Source organism: Oryx dammah, unplaced genomic scaffold (genome assembly GCF_014754425.2).
Source record: "Oryx dammah isolate SB20612 unplaced genomic scaffold, SCBI_Odam_1.1 HiC_scaffold_28, whole genome shotgun sequence".
NCBI lineage: Eukaryota > Metazoa > Chordata > Mammalia > Artiodactyla > Bovidae > Oryx > Oryx dammah.
The window spans coordinates 4,114,970-4,133,183 of record NW_024070212.1 but is presented as its reverse complement, the minus strand read 5'-3'; the positions used below and the strand labels follow the sequence as shown (position 1 = coordinate 4,133,183).

Below are 18,214 nucleotides of genomic sequence, written 5' to 3'. Positions count from 1 at the left end.
CAGGTGAGCTGGGGAAGTGTGTGTGTGTGTGTGTGTGTGTGTGTGTGCGCATGAGCGGAGTCTCCAGGTGAGCTGGAGAAGTGTGTGTGTGTGTGTGTGTGTGTGGTGGTGGGGGTCCTCTGGGCCCTGTGTGCTCATTAATTAGGAAGATGCCTCACGACCTAATGCTCATGGAAGCCTATGGGAACGGATACTAAAACCTGGCCTTAAATTCCTTCTCTCTTCCCAGATTAGTTCAAATGGAAGTCCATCATACTCTGACTTTTATATATAGTATGTAATATGATACACATCTCCCTCTATAATAAAAGTAGAGGGTCTCAGGGGACCCCTGGGAGTAGACAAAGTTGAATCCCAGCCCTGACACACTGCTGATGGTCTGTGGGATCCAGTGGTCCACATTCTCTACCTCAGTAGCTGGTAGTATTCAGCAAAGAGCTGTGGATTTGGAGCCTAAGCTCTCAGAGAGCCATAAAAGAATCATATGAGGGACAAGCTTAAGAAAGGCTTTAAGTCATAAAACAGTATATAGATGTTGTATGGTATTCTAATAGCACCCCTCTCTACTAGAGCTCCCCCGCACACACATGAATTTAAATGTCAATATTGTTTCCTTTGGTCAGTATGAGCAACACTATTTTACTACGAGTCCTCTAACATCAGGATTTCCTCCCATTATTTAGCTGACATTAGTTGGTTGTCATATTGTTGGATGTGACCTTGTCCTGAAATTCTAAGTTAACGTACTTTCATAGAATTGTTAGATTTCTGGCTTTCTTTCTTTTTTAAGAATCATAGAAGAAGAAGGAGGAAAAAAATCAAAAAGTAGAAGACCCTGTACCATCCACTTAGGACAGTCTAAGTAAAAGGCAAATGCAAACTTAATAGAATATATGAATTTTAAAATAGAAATGGGCATTTTAAAATTTAAAGTGGAGAAAGTTTCATTATTGCACTCCTATCTACCTTTGAAATGGATTTCTACAGTCTCTTCTTTTATGAGGGAAAAGGTTACTATGAAGCTGGAAGCCAAGTGTGAATTTCAGCCACAGGACAGGTGTAGGGAGGTGTGAAGGGGAGCAAAACAAAAGTCATTTTGTGATAAGAACCTGTGGATCATCACCCTCGACCCTCTCGGGGAAGAATAAACCTTCTTATCTTGATGTAGACTCTTACAGACATTTTATCAGACCCCAGGAGAGGCTCAGCTCAGGTAAGCTGGTGGATCCATGACACGTTCCCCTCCTGGGCCATCACGTTAGAGTTCACAGCCTGCCCCAACCAAGGGGATAGTTTGGGAAGACTCATAGGGACATTTCTTGTAAAGGTCCCTAGCTAGCCACTTGGGTTCTTCCTCCCCATCATGCTTTTCCCATTGTACCTTCACCACTAAGCTTGGTCTCTGGCATAACAACCTATCTAGACCTGGTTTCCAGGTTGTGTTAGTTGCTCAGTCGTGTCCGACTCTCTGCGACCCCATGGACTGTAGCCCACCAGGCTCCTGTGTCCATGGAATTCTCCAGGCAAGAACACTGGAGTGGGTTGCCATTCCCTTCTCCAAGGGATCTTCTCAACCCAGCGATCGAACCCGGGTCTTCTGCATTGCAACTAGATTTTTTACCATCTGAGCCACCAGGAAACTCCAGGGGCACAAAGAGTGTGGCTTCCTCCCAAACCTACAACTGAGATGGATATTAGGCTGGATGGTGTTAAAAACTAGCTTTCTTTGTAGCTCAGGTTGCCAGCAACAAAGAACAGGCTGTCTTCTTGATTTAACCCCCCCTTGTTGCTCTTCCATCTTCTTCCAAAATGTCTAAAGCACTTTTATCAACCTAACTGCACTTGTTCCAGCACTTTCATGGCTGCCGTCCTCTCCATTCTGATACAGGTGAGGAAATGGAGGTCAGAGAGGTTAGATGATATATCTGGGTCACACATTCAAGGAGGGACAGATTACCCTTGAATCTAGATGTGGACCTTTATCCCAAGGCTGTTCCTGGAGCAACACTCAGCTCCACTTAATATGGAACGAGTGTGGGTGTCTGTAGACAGTGAAATAACCGGCTTGTCCTCTCTGGTACTTTCATGGAATAGACTGATGCTCTCTAAGAGAGACTAGTGATAAAAATACTTCCCTTAAGAAACTTCTCATAGATACCTACATATTCTGAATAACAACAATGGTGGAAATTGGGGACTTAAACTGTATCCATTTTGCTGACGGGTGGGGCTGTACTCCCTCTCTGTTACTTGTTTGGTCTGAGATGACCCAGTCCTGAAGTCTGCAGGCTCGATGGTAGGGTTAGTGGCGACCTCCAGGAGGATTTACGTCGACATGCGTCTCCCACAACTGCTGCTGACAGTGTCGACCGCTGTCGACCCACGTCTCCGCAGGAGACCCTCAGACATTCACAGGCAGGTCTAGTTCAGTCTCATGCAGGATCAAGTTAGGTCCAGGTAGTAGTAGTAGTCTGTATTTATTATTCTTAAGAAGTACTAAGAAATTGTTTCCTTATTTCTTTGGACATTTTCTGGGTAGGAACTGAATACTGTTTAACACACTGTGTGCCTAATAATTTATTAATATTAGTTGTATTGTTAATTAGAGTAAATGGCAGATTGTGAGGAAATTATGCCATTAACCTTCTAGCTAGTAAGTCTGAAAGATAGATCTTCTTCATTTTTTCTGTAAGCATTCCTCATGGGACCTTTTTAAAAAATAGGAAACCTTAGTAAAAATGCCAGTCTCTTAATAATACCTAGATGGTTGCTGGATTGACTATTTAGAGTCGATTCTGTTGTTTTGATTTGTTTTGTTTTTAGTTTGGTGATGATAGATAACCAGAGCATCAATTAGCTCTCCAGTAATTAACCACAGTAACCCTCCTCACCCTTCCCAATCATCGTGTGCTCCCTTCAACCCCCACCAAAAAGACCTGAATCAGCCATTGTTTCACCCTGAGGTTATTAGATAAAGAAGGCTTCTAGTGGCTTGCATTAGAAAGAAAGGAAAGAAATTGTTTTCTTCATTAAAAAGGGTTGGTAAACACCTTTTCAGCCAATCTTGTTGGTAGCTGAGGTATGTAAGAACTAGCTTAGAAAAAAAAAAGCTGGCATATTTTGATAGATAAAACCAGGATATCAGAAAACTGAATTTTCTTCCAAGTGCTATTCAAAAAAACAACAAAAAAAGATACTCTTGTAGCTTCGCAGAGTTCTTCAGTTTTTGTAAGTAATGCTGCCAGGACATTGACAAGGCTTAGTCTCCAAGGCTGAACTGGGGTGGGTTAAGTAGTCCTTTCACAGCCAAGGAAGTCTTAAGATCCCAGTCATATTCCTTGCTGAAATTGGCAGCCAAATCCAGTTTGAAAGACTTAGAGATGAATATGAGCTGAAGAGAGTGCAGGAAGGAAGCTTCAATTCTAGGATTAAATTGCTTATACTGAGCAAGATTTGTGAAGAGCTTCTCTTGGGTCGGCTGCTCCTCAAAGTGCCCTTGCTCTGGAACCCGGGATGTCTCCAGAGGCAGCTGGAGGGGTAGCTCCAGAAGGTGACTGTCTTTCGGACAGTCTTCAGCAGTCTCCTCGTCACAGAAACCTTCAGCCTTTGAGGGTTCCATTTAATTAACTAATCACTCCTGCTCCCCATTCCATCGGGAAAACCTGGCCTCACCGGAGTAGTGCAGCTTCCGAAGGTGCTGAGCTTGGGGAGCTGAGGAGGAGGCCTGGGTAGTTCAGGTCCTGGAAGAATCTGGATCATTGTGTTCTGCCCATCTAAATGGACGTGGAGTTCCTGTCTGTTGTCTGTTGTGTGTTCCCAAGCAGCTGTTGAGCAGCTGCCCTGCTCCACCTCAGCAGTGGGTGAAAAGACTCTACTGTCTGTTTAGGCCAGAGCAGAAAGGGGCCCAGCATCCAATGCCCTGAATAAACACCAGATATTGTGAGTATTTTTATTCACCGTAATGAAGCACATTATTAGCTGAGTACTGTGGCTTCCCAGCAGAGAGGGTGTGCGCCTGACAATACCTCCTTCACGTCCAGCCCCTCCTCACTTTGAACCCCACCAAGTCTGGGGTGGGGGGTGGTGGGTAGGGCCTGCAGCCCAGCGGGGGTTGCTTGCAGCATACCTCCCCATCATCCCTCTCCAAGGCCTCATTGACTTCCAGCCAACTCGCTGCCAGGCTTTATTTTCCTCCCTTTGTTGTACAGCTTCGGGGTGAAGGGGCTGTTTAAGTTGGGGACAGATGAAGCTTATAATAAGATCTGTGTTTATGTAGCAATTTTCATAGTAAGGGCAAAATGCTCTATGGACCTGATCTTCTGTGGATTTCATCTTCAGCATATATATACTTGCAGAATAGAAAGAAGCTATTTGTGACCTCCTTTATTTGTTCCATGAGGGAAACTGAAGCCTGGAGAGGGTTGCCCCATTGTGATCATATGCTGGGTTACTGAGTTACCTATACTTTAAAAAGATAATAAGGATACACTATATGGCCAGACACACAGTAACTCATCTTGTCCTTACCACGTTCTTTGAGGTACTGTCCTCATTTCGCAGATAGGAAAGAGAAGACACAGGGGTCTTGCATGACTAACCAAAGCCCCACAGTGAAGTGAGTTCCTGGACAGGGTGTGAACACAGGCGGTCAGTGCTCTTAGCTGCTGCCCTGCTCACGTGAGTGATTTACTTCATCCACAGCTCACTGTACAAGGAGCGTGAGGATTGCTGGCCTTGCTAAAGGGGTAGGAATGATTAAATCCACTCTTGGATGAATAAAACAAGGCACTGAGTAGTGAAAGCAATTGCCCACATATTCATGGAGACAGGGTCTAAAACCAGGCTTCCCAGCCCTGAGTGTAGACACAGCCCAGTGGGTGTGTCTGCTGGATGTATCTTTGGCCAGCAAACCTCAAAGGATTTCGAGAAATTAACAATGAATGTATTACTGTTACTACATAACTGACAGCTTTGAAGAGCTTTGTGTTGTAAAAAACAATAGCAGTGCAGCTTTAGCATTAATGAACATGATTCTGCACTATTAAGTTGGACACTTTGAGTCCTTAGTTCTTCAGCCTTCCAGAGCATCAGCTTGCCTTTCTTGCTAACAAATTTTCCACAGTTTTCCAACACTGCTGTGAGTTAAGTGTGAGTAGATGTGTTACTGAATGTTCCTTAAGAAAACTAGACTACAGTGATAAGTAATAGTAACTAAAAGAAAGGGCAGTGGTGTTCCAAGGAGCAAGTTCAGAGTCTGGGAAAGAACAGACCCCCTGGCCTGGGTTTAGGGAGTGTTCAGGCTGCTCTTTGATGTGGGCCTTCATCTCTTGGGCACAGTTTTCCCAACTGTAAAATAAGGAGGTGGGAAAAATGATCTCCAGTTTCACTTCCAGAGCTGATAGTATATTGGTCTATAACCTGAGAGTTTTCTCTCTGCAGAGGTATTTCCTAAATCCTCTAAATCATGTTTTGAATTTGTTTCTATACAGATTCCCTTTGTGTTATAGACATAGAGGATCTTCAGAAAACCAGCATATGAGGGAGTTCTTATGTTACAACTAGAAGTAGAAGTAGATTAATGAGAATCTCACAGAAGAGTCATCAGAGCTTTTAACTCAGTGATTCCATTCTTCGGAGTCTTTACACCCAATTGAATATTCGGAAGCTTTAGCATAACAGAACTAAGGGCAAAGCAGAAAGTTCATGCTGTATTTGACTTCAGACTCTCTTTAGCTGTTAACATGAGAGTGAAGGATTGTGAAGTTCTATACTAATATACATGTTCTCATCTTTCATTATAGTAAAATCATGAAACAGATTGATTTTTTAAAACTGTTGTAAATTTCTTCTCCCTTTTAAAAAAATCCACATAGTGATGAAAATTATAATCAAATGGATAGAAAGGGGTTTCTGGGCATCTTTTTTTTTTTTTTTTTGACAAAATGCCACATGCTAGCCCAGTTTTCTTTACCTGTACACATCTCTAGAAAGACCTGCACAGCCTCACAGCAAGGACCCTTACCACATCCCATGTCTGTCTTCCTCTGTTCCAGGCATGTAATGAGTTCACCACCCACGTGATGAACCTCCTGCGAGAGCAAAGCCGGACCAGGCCCATTTCCCCAAAGGAGATTGAACGGATGGTCAGTATCATCCACCGCAAGTTCAGCTCCATCCAGATGCAGCTCAAGCAGAGCACGTGTGAGGCCGTCATGATCCTGCGTTCCCGGTTCCTGGATGCGCGGTGAGTCCCCAGGAGAGGCCTGTCCTTTGGGAGAACCACTGACTCAGGGTTAGCATCCAAGCTGACCCTCTCCAGAGGCTACACTGTCACTGTGTTCAAGGCTGAGCCAAGTAGTGGCCTGAGAAAAGTCAGGGAAAGGAAGGCTGCAAGGGTGGATAGCCATGGGTTTTATACAACTCCAGGAAAATATGGGGATGGGATAATTTTTATGACCACTGCTACTCACTCTGCATGAGAAATTAGGATGAGTTAGGTACAGGGACAGAAGCAGCAGGACTTATACCATTAGAGGCCTCTCACAGGAATAGGTTGAAGCTATAAGCCCGTAGAAGGCTAACCAGGTATTGCAATGACATCTTTTCTTCAAGAAAGATGGTTCCAGCTGAGAGCTGGGAATCTCTGCCACACTTTATGTTGGCAGAGAGGGCACCTAGTTAGCTTCAACAAATATTTATAACTAGATTACCATGAGTTTAGGGACACAAAAATGAAGAAGACATGGTCCTTTGGGCGTGGAGGGGCAAGGGACTGGTCTCATATGGGCCAGATTTTTAATCAAGATTTAAAATTTTCTGACACTAACGTGTGACCTGAGTTGTGAGTTCAGAGAATCCAGTTGAAACCATGGATAGAAAAGTCCTTTAGGACAAAAACTAAAACCATAGAACAGATAGTCTTAGTCCCACTACTCTCTACACTGGTGGATTTGTGCAAATCCTTTTGATTTCTTTGGCTTCTGTTATCCAGCCTGTAAGAGAGTGCTAGTCATATCTTTCATCTACTCTAGAAAGTGGTGTTGATAATTGATCTAATACATGAGTTTTCATTGTATGGATATCCTTTGTGATCCACAGCTCACCTTAAATTAGTCATTTTCTATAAATGCAGATTTCATCATTCATTGTTTCAATTCCTGAATATAATCCCAGTATGTGATTTTTATTATAAAAACACTAGCTATCTCATGGTCATATACCATTTAATGATCTGTAGTTGAGTTCCTTCTCAATCAGACACACAGATTCTCTGCTTTTTCATTTTTGTTTTTCCACTCTAGAAATCAGTCTATTCAGCTCCATTACCTACACTTTTCTCTGTCTTCACAACTGTGGTCTTTACAGTTCACAGACCTCTTTAAAGCTCCCTGGCACCTCCAAAACTCCATTTCATTCATTGTGTTTTGGGTCATGTGGAATATGAAGGAGTGTCAGCCACCAAACTGTATCTCTGGCCTAATAGAAATACATAAAGTCAAGAGAAAGTCCAGATGAAGAGAGCTTTTCCCAGCTGAGCACAGTGCTGAGAGAAGGAAGGCCTGCTGAAGCAGGACACCCCTGCCCCAGGTATCTCCCTTGCCCTGTCCTGCTGCCAGCCTGGCTTCTTTACAGCAGGCTGCTCCCCATGGTATAAAGTGCAAGTGACTGGCGGCCTGTGTCTGGGTCTTTCCCCTGTGTTGTGGCCACCACCACTCTGCACGTGTTGTTTGCATCCCCCCATGGTAACTCCCCTCGTTAAAATGCTGGTGTTGGCATTTATGTTGGCAGATATTGGAAAAAAATTAAAAAGTTGGGCCCAGACTGGGTTCTTTTCAAGAAAGAAGAAATTAGAAAGGAGAAGCAGAATCATTTTCTCATAGGACTTCTTCTTTCAGTAACTCAGCTGTGCCCAGTTAAAGGTCAGACTCCAAAAGGCATGAAACCAGGCAAGCTTTGTACACAGTTCCTTTCCCTTCCATCAGCTTTTGCCTAGATTGTTCTAGTTGGCACCACAAGGACAGTCATCATAAGAGAGGATCTTTTCCCTGCTTTGGTTGCAACCTTTGAATCATTGCCTCTAAGCCAAGGTTCAAAACTAAAACAATTAACCAGTTGTCATTATTATTAGCATTTACTTTGAGGGTGTATTTAGTATCACTGAGAGAATATGACCCCAAATGCCAACACAAGGATGAGCAAATGGTTTCTCCATATCAAAAATGAATGTTTGCCTGGACCTCATGATCAAAGTAATTAATATCATTGCTTCTAGTGCTATCTATTATTGGGAAAGCTAGTTAAACACACTTTAGTAAGAAAGACACACTCACTGTTGATATTTACGTGCTGCTCTAATCCATGGCATCTGATGGGCAGGACTTCATTAAGAAACGATTTCATGGAAGACAAATAAAATACAAGGGAGACTTGATTTAGTAACAGGATTAGTCTTCCTAATATAATGGTTATGCAGAATTGAATGTTACAGCTTTGTTGTGTAATGTTCCTTGTATTTTCTGCTCTTGAAGAACAGATTACCACAGATTTAGCAGCTTAGACCAACACAAAGTTGTCTCGTAGTTTCTGTTGTTCAGGAATAGCAGGTTAACCGGGATCCTCTGCCCTCATCTCACAAAGCTGTAAGCCTGGGCTCAGCTGAGGCCGTGCTCACAGCTGAGGCTCATTCCCATGGGGGTAGAATTCAGTTCCTTGTGATAACAAGACTGATGTCCCCAGCTCGTAGAACCCACCCTTCCCATTGACAGGGCTTACAGCTTGGCTGCTTCCTTTCTTCCTGGATAATGTCGCCGTTTTAAGGCTTTAACCTAATCTCCCATTTCATTAACACAAAGTCAGCTGATTAGTAACTTAATCATAGGAATGATATCCTATCATTTTCACTATCCCCCCAACATACACATTCAAGGCGGGGGGGGGGCAGTGTACTCCAGAGTGGAATCTTACAGATCTCTTAGGAGTCTGCCTTCCATACTCCCCAGCTGAGCATTTGGCCAAGTTTTGTCCACTTGAGTCATATCCTTCTTTTCTTCCTTATGTTGATTTAACTGTGCCAGAAAAGTTTAACTTAAAAATTCTACTCATTCATTCAGTCAACTTTTATTATTGTATGTTTTATATCAAGCATAGTGCTGTGATAAGTCTTTGAGATGGAACTTGTAAACCTTCTTAATGGTTTTCAAGCAATACAATAATTTTAACTTTGTTTTGTAAAATATAGTATCTTGCTGGAGAAAGCAGCAAGCACATGGTTGGAAATATACCTCTGCACTCCACCATTCCAGTTAAGGTTATAGAAAATTATTTAAAAAGAGGATTGCAAGAAAGGAAAGGACATCCAATATGATCTGGCTGAACTGCCACTATATTTAGATTTATTTGCTTCTGTAACTGAGTTTTTACTCTTCCAAATGCTGTATTAGCCTCTGGAATAACAAAGATGATGAAAGGAGTACACGTAAATGTGGGTCCCACCTTCAAGAATAACCTCCTGGGACAGGTGCTCTTATAACTGAGCATAAAACTGCACATGATCACAGAAAGTACAAGTGCCAAATTCACCCAAAGGGGGAGAGACTGGAGAACTGGGGAGAGGCAGACAGTGCTGAGTCTCAGAGGACTGTGACGTTTACCAAATAGAAGGCATCACAGAAGCAAAGGAAACAACAAAATTCAACTTCGACAGGCATTACTGACTAGGATGCTTACTATGTGTTGGGCACCAGGGTTTCAAAGACGTGTGAAACACGGCTCCTCCCCTTGAGGATTTGCTGTTTCGTTGGGAAGACTCATGTAAACTTGTGGCAAATGCTGTGGGAGAGAAATACACAGAGTGGTTTGGAAAGGCACGGGAGCATGAACGCCATGTGTGTCTGTGGGGAATAGAGGAGCATATGATAAAGCCAGATGAAATTAGGAAGAGCATGTGTAGGATTGGGGGAAACGAGACACCGGGGATGCACTCAATCCACTGAAAGACCTCAACTGTGCCAGCGAAGATTGCGGATTGTCCTGTGAAGCAGCAGAAACTCTGAGCTGTTTAAGGAAGGAAAGGTGAACGTTCTCAAATTACACTGCTTGGGTTCAGATTCTTGCTATAACCCTGACTACATCTGTGATCCGGGATAAATGGCTTATCCTTCCTAAGACTCAGTTTTTGTGTCTCCAAAATGGGAATAATTCTATACACAGGAATAAATAAGATAACATATTTACAATATAGCGTCCAGAGCATAGTATTCACACCATAATTCAGCTATAATATAATAAGGATCACTTATGGTATATTATTATTGCTATCATTATTATTATTTTTATGATCAGATCCATGGTTTAGAGGAATTCCTGTGGTGATTTTCTTAAGGGTTAGCTGAGGCTTGTGCTTCTCAAACTGGGGAAATACAGAATAAATCTAAAATACCTTCCCGATTTTACTCAAATATTTGGAGAGCAGTATGTTCAGATAAACATTGATATGTGATGGAATAAGATTAAAGAAGGAGATCCTGGAGACATTTAGGGCACCCCATGGCTGAGAGCCCAGGCTCTCCTCCCAGGAGAGCTATTTGGGCACGATTTCAGCCTACAGTTGTACTGTCGTCTGTGGTTTCTTGATTTTTAATCTATGTTAATTAAAATATAATGAGGCTTCCCTGGTGGCTCCAAAGGTAAAACGTCTGACCGCCCGCAATGCGGGAGACCTGTGTTCGATTCCTGGGTCGGGAAGATCCCCTGGAGAAGGAACTGGCAATCCACTCCAGCACTCTTGCCTGGAAAATCCCATGGACGGAGGAGTCTCATAGGCTACAGTCCATGGGGTCGCAAAGAGTCGAACACGACTGAGCGACTTCAAACAAAATTGAAAAATTTAGCTCTCCAGTTTTACACATCTTATTTCAGCCACTCAGTAGCAGCTGCTGGCTACTCCAATAGGAGAACAGAGAACATTTATTTTCCTCATTGTAGAAAGTGCTGTTGGACAACTTTAGTAAGACCATTATACAATAGACCATAGTTCCTCTAAACCCATTTCAAAAAAAGCAATGACACTGAGGATGGAACAAAAGGGATAGATTTGAAAAATAGAACTGGTCAGACTTGCACTGGGGCCAATCATTCAGTGAAGGCAAGAGAGTGAGGGGGATTGAGAATCATTCCCAGGGTCTGCTGTGTGTCAGGCACTCAAAGGGTTAAAGAATGAACGAACAATTGAATGGAAGAGCAAATTAGCAAATATAAGGAACTTTGTATGTATGGTGATATTATTATATAATGTGGGAAAAAATGCAAATGAAGTTGGTTTGAGTGAAATGTGATACTTGTCATGGAAACTGTTCGTTGGAAGTGTCTGGGATATGCAGTGGCTAATGGACGCAGTGGTAAATGGGGTACTGGGTCTTAGGAGAGGCATTTGGGCAGAGATAACACGCGTGATGGTCTGTGGTGCCTCCACTCCTCATTCTTGAATCACTGTGATTCCAAAGCTTCCATTCCTGAAAGTTCATCGACTTCCACATTTCTTACACTTAACCTGGATACCCCTCAAAGCTTTTGGTTGGCTTGAAATAACAAGTGTTAACTCACCAAGCTGAAAACCCCTCCAGCCAGAGCAAAGAAACCAGGCATCTTAGTTCAAATAACCTTATTGTCAGAAGTATATTATTTTCCCTGGGTTTCTTAAAATTCTGTAAACGCCTAATTCTGGGGTTTCAGGGGCCCTGGATTGAGACAGGCCCTGCAAGAGATGGTCAGTGCGGCCATCAGGGTAGATGCAGCCACCTAAAGGAAGATTGCACGTCTCTAGGAGGAGTCAGGAACAGCTGTCTGTACAATCCCAGCACCCCAACTCATTCCAGAGAGGCTTCCTGTGAGTTCAGTTGGAAGAGTCCCAAGAAATACACTGTAATGCTAATGCAAACAACTCCCAATTAGAGGAGCCTTTAAGGGCCACTTCCCCAGGCCTAAAACAACTGTTTTCTTGAGGCCAAGAGGAAGCCAGAGGTTATCTAAAGACTAGCCTGGAGACTGGGTTAGCCACTTGGCTACCTTCCTCAAATTCCCATCATGCAAGAGCTTTTAATACATATCTCCTTTTTAGTTGGGCCTTTTAATCTAATCTGCCCAATTTCTGATGCTGGGTGACCCAGAAACTCAGCATGATTTGGGAGAGTGACTTGGGCTTGGCATAATCTGGACAGATGTGGTTAATACCTGTGGACAGATGGTGTTCATCTGGTAAAATCAGGCACTTTATTGTGTTAATTAATCCAAGTGGGACCCTGAAAATACAATATTAGCTGAATTTTCTGTCTAGCAAGGCAATCAGTGCTTTCCGTTGGCTTAAACTGGAAAACTTGATATCCTGGCATAACCAGGGATGTTCTGGAAAATTTTTTTTTTTCCCATAAGGAAAAGGTTTTGATAAAAGCAAAAAGGCAAAAGTGCTAATGGAGCTAATTTAAAGATAGAGGCCTTGCCCCCTCGAGGAGGGCCAGCAGACATCTGCAAGGAGTCCAGCATCCCTAAGCAAACCCCGGCTATCCCCAGGCCTTAGCTGGGAAGAGGCCATAAAGTGATTCTCACTTTAAATTAGTTCAATTAGCACTTTTTTTTTTTAAAGGCATAAAAATGCTGTTATTCAAAGAGTGGTTTTCTTCCTTTTAGCAACCTGTATGTTAAAAAAGATTTCTCTGGACTTGTGTTTCACCATTTAGCAGCTGTTCCTGCTTAAGAAGTACTGTTTCTCTCCTTTTAAGGAAGGTCAAGCAGTCAGGGGGTTAATTTCCATCCGTTCCTGCCCCTCTTCCCCAACCTTTTAAACATGTCGCATGCACTTAAATGGGGATAGAATAGAGAGAAAATGATAACTTATTTTTAACTTATGGCTGCAGAGTCTCTGTGTAATTGCCAGGAGGCAATTTGTATATAAAAAGAGGCTGGGTTTTGTACTCGGGCAGACTTGAATTAATATTTTAGCTCTGAAACATACTAGCTGAGCAACTTTTAAACTCAGCTCTTCACTGGTAAATGGGAATAACCTAACCGTAGCTACCTCACTAGTTGTGAGAAATAAATAATTTGTATCGATGGCGCTGAAGGATCAGGTCCGAGGCCTGGGGCCTGGTAGGAAGAATCCCCAGGAAGTCCTAGCATTTTTCCTATACTAGGCACTGTGCTGAGTCCTGTCTTTATATGGATATGACCTCATTTCTCCCTTCCTCTCACCCCATGAGGTTGGTTTGACTCTTTTGACTGTCATTTGAAGAAGCTAAGGTTTGGAGAGGCATTCCAAATCACCCAGCTGGTGTTCAGTTTATCTAGGGCTCAAAACCAAGACGGCGGATTTTGAAACTTCGTGCTGCTCCCCTCTCTGTATAAATACGTGTGACTGTTCTGCTGTGTCCCCACAGTGAGCACGATGAGGTATACAACAAACACCTTAAGAAATGCTTTCAGCATCTGGCTCCTTAGAACACATCTCCTCTCATTCACTCAAAAACACGTCTTCTCCCAAATGTAGATCCTCTCCTCTCCCTTTTTATATGCGTTTGTTGTGAACCTCTTTTTTTTGTCCATTGTCATTGTGGTTTCCTTGCTCTTTATGAAGGCGGAAGAGACGAAATTTCAACAAGCAAGCGACGGAAATCCTGAATGAATATTTCTATTCCCATCTCAGCAACCCTTACCCCAGTGAGGAAGCCAAAGAGGAGCTAGCCAAGAAGTGCGGCATCACGGTGTCCCAGGTAAGACATCCCAGAGGACTCAGCCCAAAGCCTGGCCACAGTGGTGTTGCGGGGCAGGGTCTCGGAAGCCTGGCCTTCCTGAACTTTCATGCCTTATAAGGTCCATCAACTAGAGCCTTAAAGTGGCAAGGTCAGCTCATCGTGTGTATCAGAAAGTCTCCAGGGAAGTAACCTGGAAAAACCAGCAGAAGTAGAAGACTGAGTGGAGTGCAGTTAAAGCAGGGCTGGAGCTCCCCGCTCTGTGTGCTCCCTTTCTTCAGATAAAGCAGGGCTGGAGCTCCCCGCTCCGTGCGCTCCCTTTCTTCAGACAGATGAGCGTTTCTGCATTGACTTGGAGAGCTACCAGCACTTCTCATGTCATTTTCTCAAACAGGGTCAACTCCTTGGCCCTTTTTTTTTTGCCCAACTCAGGAACTCTTTAGGAGTCAGTGAATGGAACTTTTAAATGAAAAGTTCACATGTCCTCTCTGGATGTCCTCACTGTAGCTGATGGAGTGTAGGAATTTTAACATGTCACTAGGATTGCACTGGAATGATAGCACAAAATGTCACTGAGTGTCCCCTTTCCCCCAAGAGCAATAACCATAAGAGGTGCCTGTTGACGTGGAAAGATACATGACATAAAATTTTTATGGACCTGGAGTCTTCAGCATTAATATGAAGTAGAAAAGGAGGCAAGTTTCATATGTATCTACTTTTTTTTTTTTTGGCTACACCACGTGGCTTGAGGAATCTTAGTTCCCCGAGCAGAGATTGAACCTGGGCCCTCGACAGTGAAAGTGCTGAGTTCTAACCACTGAACCAGGGAGTTCCCATCTACATTTTGTCTACTCAGAGAATCCATCCATACTTCTTATTTGATCTGAACCTCAAATGCCACCACCATTCTCTGTTGAGACCAGTAGTGATAGTTCTGAAATCTCTCAGAGAAAGTTTTCCTCAGAATTATATCACATGCCAAAGAATTAGATGTACTGGTATTTACAAAAAGGGTGAGAGTGAGGGGGAATTGGAGAGAAGAGGCCTACTTTAGTAAGAAACTTCACTTAACGTTTTCCAAAAGCAGTAGATGCTGTTTTGTGAGTATCTATACTTCTTGAACTGAAGCCTGGCTTCCACTGCCCCCCGCCAGATGCTGGTTCCTTCAGCCTGTGTTTAGCTTAAGCAGAAGTTGGTCTAGTCAGAATAAATAACTCCACACAGAGAATCTGCAATGAAGAGGTTGCCAGGGTCTCCCCAGCATGCTGTGGGTGATTTTGCAGCAGTCTCGAAAACCTCCTTTCAGATAAGTTAGAAACGATTGCCTTATCCTTTTCAGCTTCCTCAGGACCTTCCTCAAGTACTTGCACCCTGCTGAAGGTTGTTTCTAGTCTTGGCAACCCTAGGAAAGTAGAACATCAGTGGTCTAAATTCAGGTGGTCTGGTATTATCTAGGTTTCTAACCATTCTTGTCCAAACCTAGACCCATTGTCCATAAGAAAAGATAGCTGATGTTTTTTGATACTTGCTGCATTTTTACAGAATAGTTCCAGGTATGAACCACATCATAAACGGTGAATTTCAGTCATGGGGTATTCTGCTATTAAAGTTGAAAATCATTATATTGTTTCAATTCAAAATCTGGGACTTGGAATTCCAAATCCCTGTTGAAATAGAATGAATTTTCCAAGATCTAGTCTGCATTGTATCTGAACAAAAAAATGGAATTTTGGCCTATTCCAGGAACCTTTGCATCCTTCATTATGGAAATCCAGGGTGCAAATAGTTTGTTCATTGAAGTGATTTATACATATGTTCCATCACCTTTGTCTTTCCCCATCCCAAGGCCATATCATTCTACATTCCCCATTACATCACTTCTTCCCAATCATAACCAGACTGTTTTACCATTGCTGAACAAGTTTCGGTGGGAGACAGTATGGTATCATAGAAAGAACCTTTGCTAGGAGCATGTTGACCCATGCTGAGTCAACCATGGGATTTTAGGGAACTCACTCTCTCTATTTGGGTTTTAGTTGTCCCATCTATCAGTCATGGTTGGTTGGACCACATGATACCCTAAATCTCTGTCCCTTGTTCTCAAATCTAGTAGATGCCTTTGGCTATCATCTTGGGTTTTTTGTTTTGTTTTGTTTGTTTCTTTGGGTTAATGATAACCCCTCCATCTTGAAACTCTCCTACTTTGGCTTCCTTGACATTGTTCTCTCTGGAGTTTCCTCCTTCCTCTTAGGCCGCTCCTGCTCAGTCTTCTTAGAGGGTCTCCCATCTCTACATATCCTGAAAGCGTTGTTCTTTCTTTAGCCGCATCTCATCATGTCCTAGCCCATTAACTATATTCTGACATATATATATTTTTTAATTCACTTACTAATGAGTCTTCCTTTGATTCCCAAATGAAAATATGTTCATACACAGAAACCTCCATATGTTTATATAGATTTATGCGTGTACATATATATAGATATAGATAGATATGGATGTTTCTGAATCACTGTGCTGCACACTTTACCCTAACACAATATTGTAAATCAACTATACCTTATTGTTTTTTAATTTCTTGGGCCTCACCCCAGTCCTTAATAAGAATTTCTATTGGGAAGGAGGGCCTTCCCAGGTGGCACAGTGGTAAGGAGTCCGCCTGCCAACAGGAGACTTGGGCTCGGAAGATCCCTCGGAGAAGGAAATGGCAACCCACTCCAGTATTCTTGCCTGGAAAACCTCACGGACAGAGGAGCCTGGCGGGCTGCAGCCTCTGGGGTCACAAAGAGTCAGACACAACCGAGCATACATGCCTGAATGGGGAGTGGGAAGGAGAAGAGGAAGCCAGGACTCTGTCTTAATAAGCCCTCCAAGAACCCCTGACTTTGAAACTTTGAAAAGCACTGTTCTACACACTTAATTGGAGTGATCCCCTCCTTACTCACAGCTGCAAATATACTTCTCTTAGAATATCCCCACGAGACTTGTCTACTAGAGTGCCAAACTCATATATCTCACTTTCCACGGGACTTCACCGTGGCTCTACCCATGCCGGATTGTTCAGAATGTGAATCAAGCCTCTCCCTGAGAATCTATGATTCCTTCTGCATTGGTTGTCTCATACCGTCAGTCATCTCTATATCTCTAGTACCTAGCACATAGTAGACCCTTGTCAGTGACTCTTGCACAATGAATTAATTATCAAAAGCACTGATTCTATAGATTGTTGAGGGCCTATGATAGCCCCCTAGTGGCTCATGTAGGAAATGCCTGAATTGACCCAGCGTCTTCCCTGTATATGAGGATCTGTTCTCCTGTTGAACGTTATCATCTAGGAATGGCCCATTTTCCACCCTTTTCCTTCTCACCTTTCTCTCATGTAACTGACCACAAGCATTTCCTTCCCTCCTCAAAAGTCATTCCAAACTGTCTTTCTTCATCTTTCCCACTTTCTTCCAGCTCATCCAGTTGCCTCAGAAAAAACTCTCCCTACCTCCTTTCCTCTCTGTTCCACTTAAAAGTAAAAAACCAACCATGATTATGATTGATTCCTATGAATAGTGAAAGTTACATCAAGAAAAACATATGAGTTTGAGAATGAAATTAGATAGGCAACAGTCCTTAAATGGACTCAGAAGTGGCTTTCCTCTTCTCGTTTGACTCTTACTGTAGGCACTAGCATTTACAATAAATAAACCTTTTTCTGAATTTTTTTTCTCTTGTTTACTAATATTGCAATGATATGGTTTGATTTTTACAACAGAGGCTTGTCATTTCTGCTATAGTATAAGCTGTTTAGGTCTATTAGGGGATAGCCGTATAAGATTTAAAATTCAGCTAATGCACTTTAAAAATAAGTGTAGTTTTGCAGGAATTTTCTTTATGTGCCATTGTTGGGATAAATTAAGTTACATGTAAAGCTGTGGTACATGGGTTACCAACTTTTCCTTTCCTCATCAAATTCATGGTTTGTTTTGTAATTGTATAAAATCACAACATTTTAGTTTGAAATCACATCTGGAATATGGAGTATGAAATTCTTCCTAAAGCAGGAATCATGGGAATAAAACTTGAATTTCACTGTGTTTCCACTTGTCTCTGGCAGAGGTCTTTGTGTAAAGGGAACAGGTAAGAATCAAGCCAGGACAGCCACTGTGAGCCATGTGAAGAAAATAAATTAACAAATGAAAGTAAATTAGGTTTATTTTGTGTTTTGGCATTAACATTTAAAGCCCGAAATGCAAAGGAATAATCAGTGCTATGCTTCAGATTTTCCTTATGTAGATAATGCCAAGCTTCACACAAAATAGTTAGTGAAATTTATTGGATTGAATTATATTGATCCTAAGGTCAGTAGTAGTACGATGCAGCTAAGAACCTAGTCCATAGTAAAGTTACTTAACTAATAAAAATGGGAAATTAATCCATCCATGAAAGCACCCATATGTTGATCTAGATGTATATGGATATTTAAA

The 18,214-nt window shown here is 42.5% G+C and overlaps 1 protein-coding gene across 6 annotated transcripts in view; it reads left to right on the top strand.

Moving 5' to 3' along the window:
* The window catches only part of PBX1 (PBX homeobox 1), a 335,304-nt gene that overhangs the window by 233,757 nt on the left and 83,333 nt on the right, over nucleotides 1-18,214 (top strand). For all 6 annotated transcript variants that reach the window (XM_040229976.1, XM_040229979.1, XM_040229975.1 and 3 more), the window contains 2 exons: nucleotides 6,054-6,244; nucleotides 13,625-13,760. In XM_040229976.1, the coding sequence (XP_040085910.1) occupies nucleotides 6,054-6,244; nucleotides 13,625-13,760 (327 nt within the window). The remainder of the gene's footprint in view (nucleotides 1-6,053; nucleotides 6,245-13,624; nucleotides 13,761-18,214) is intronic.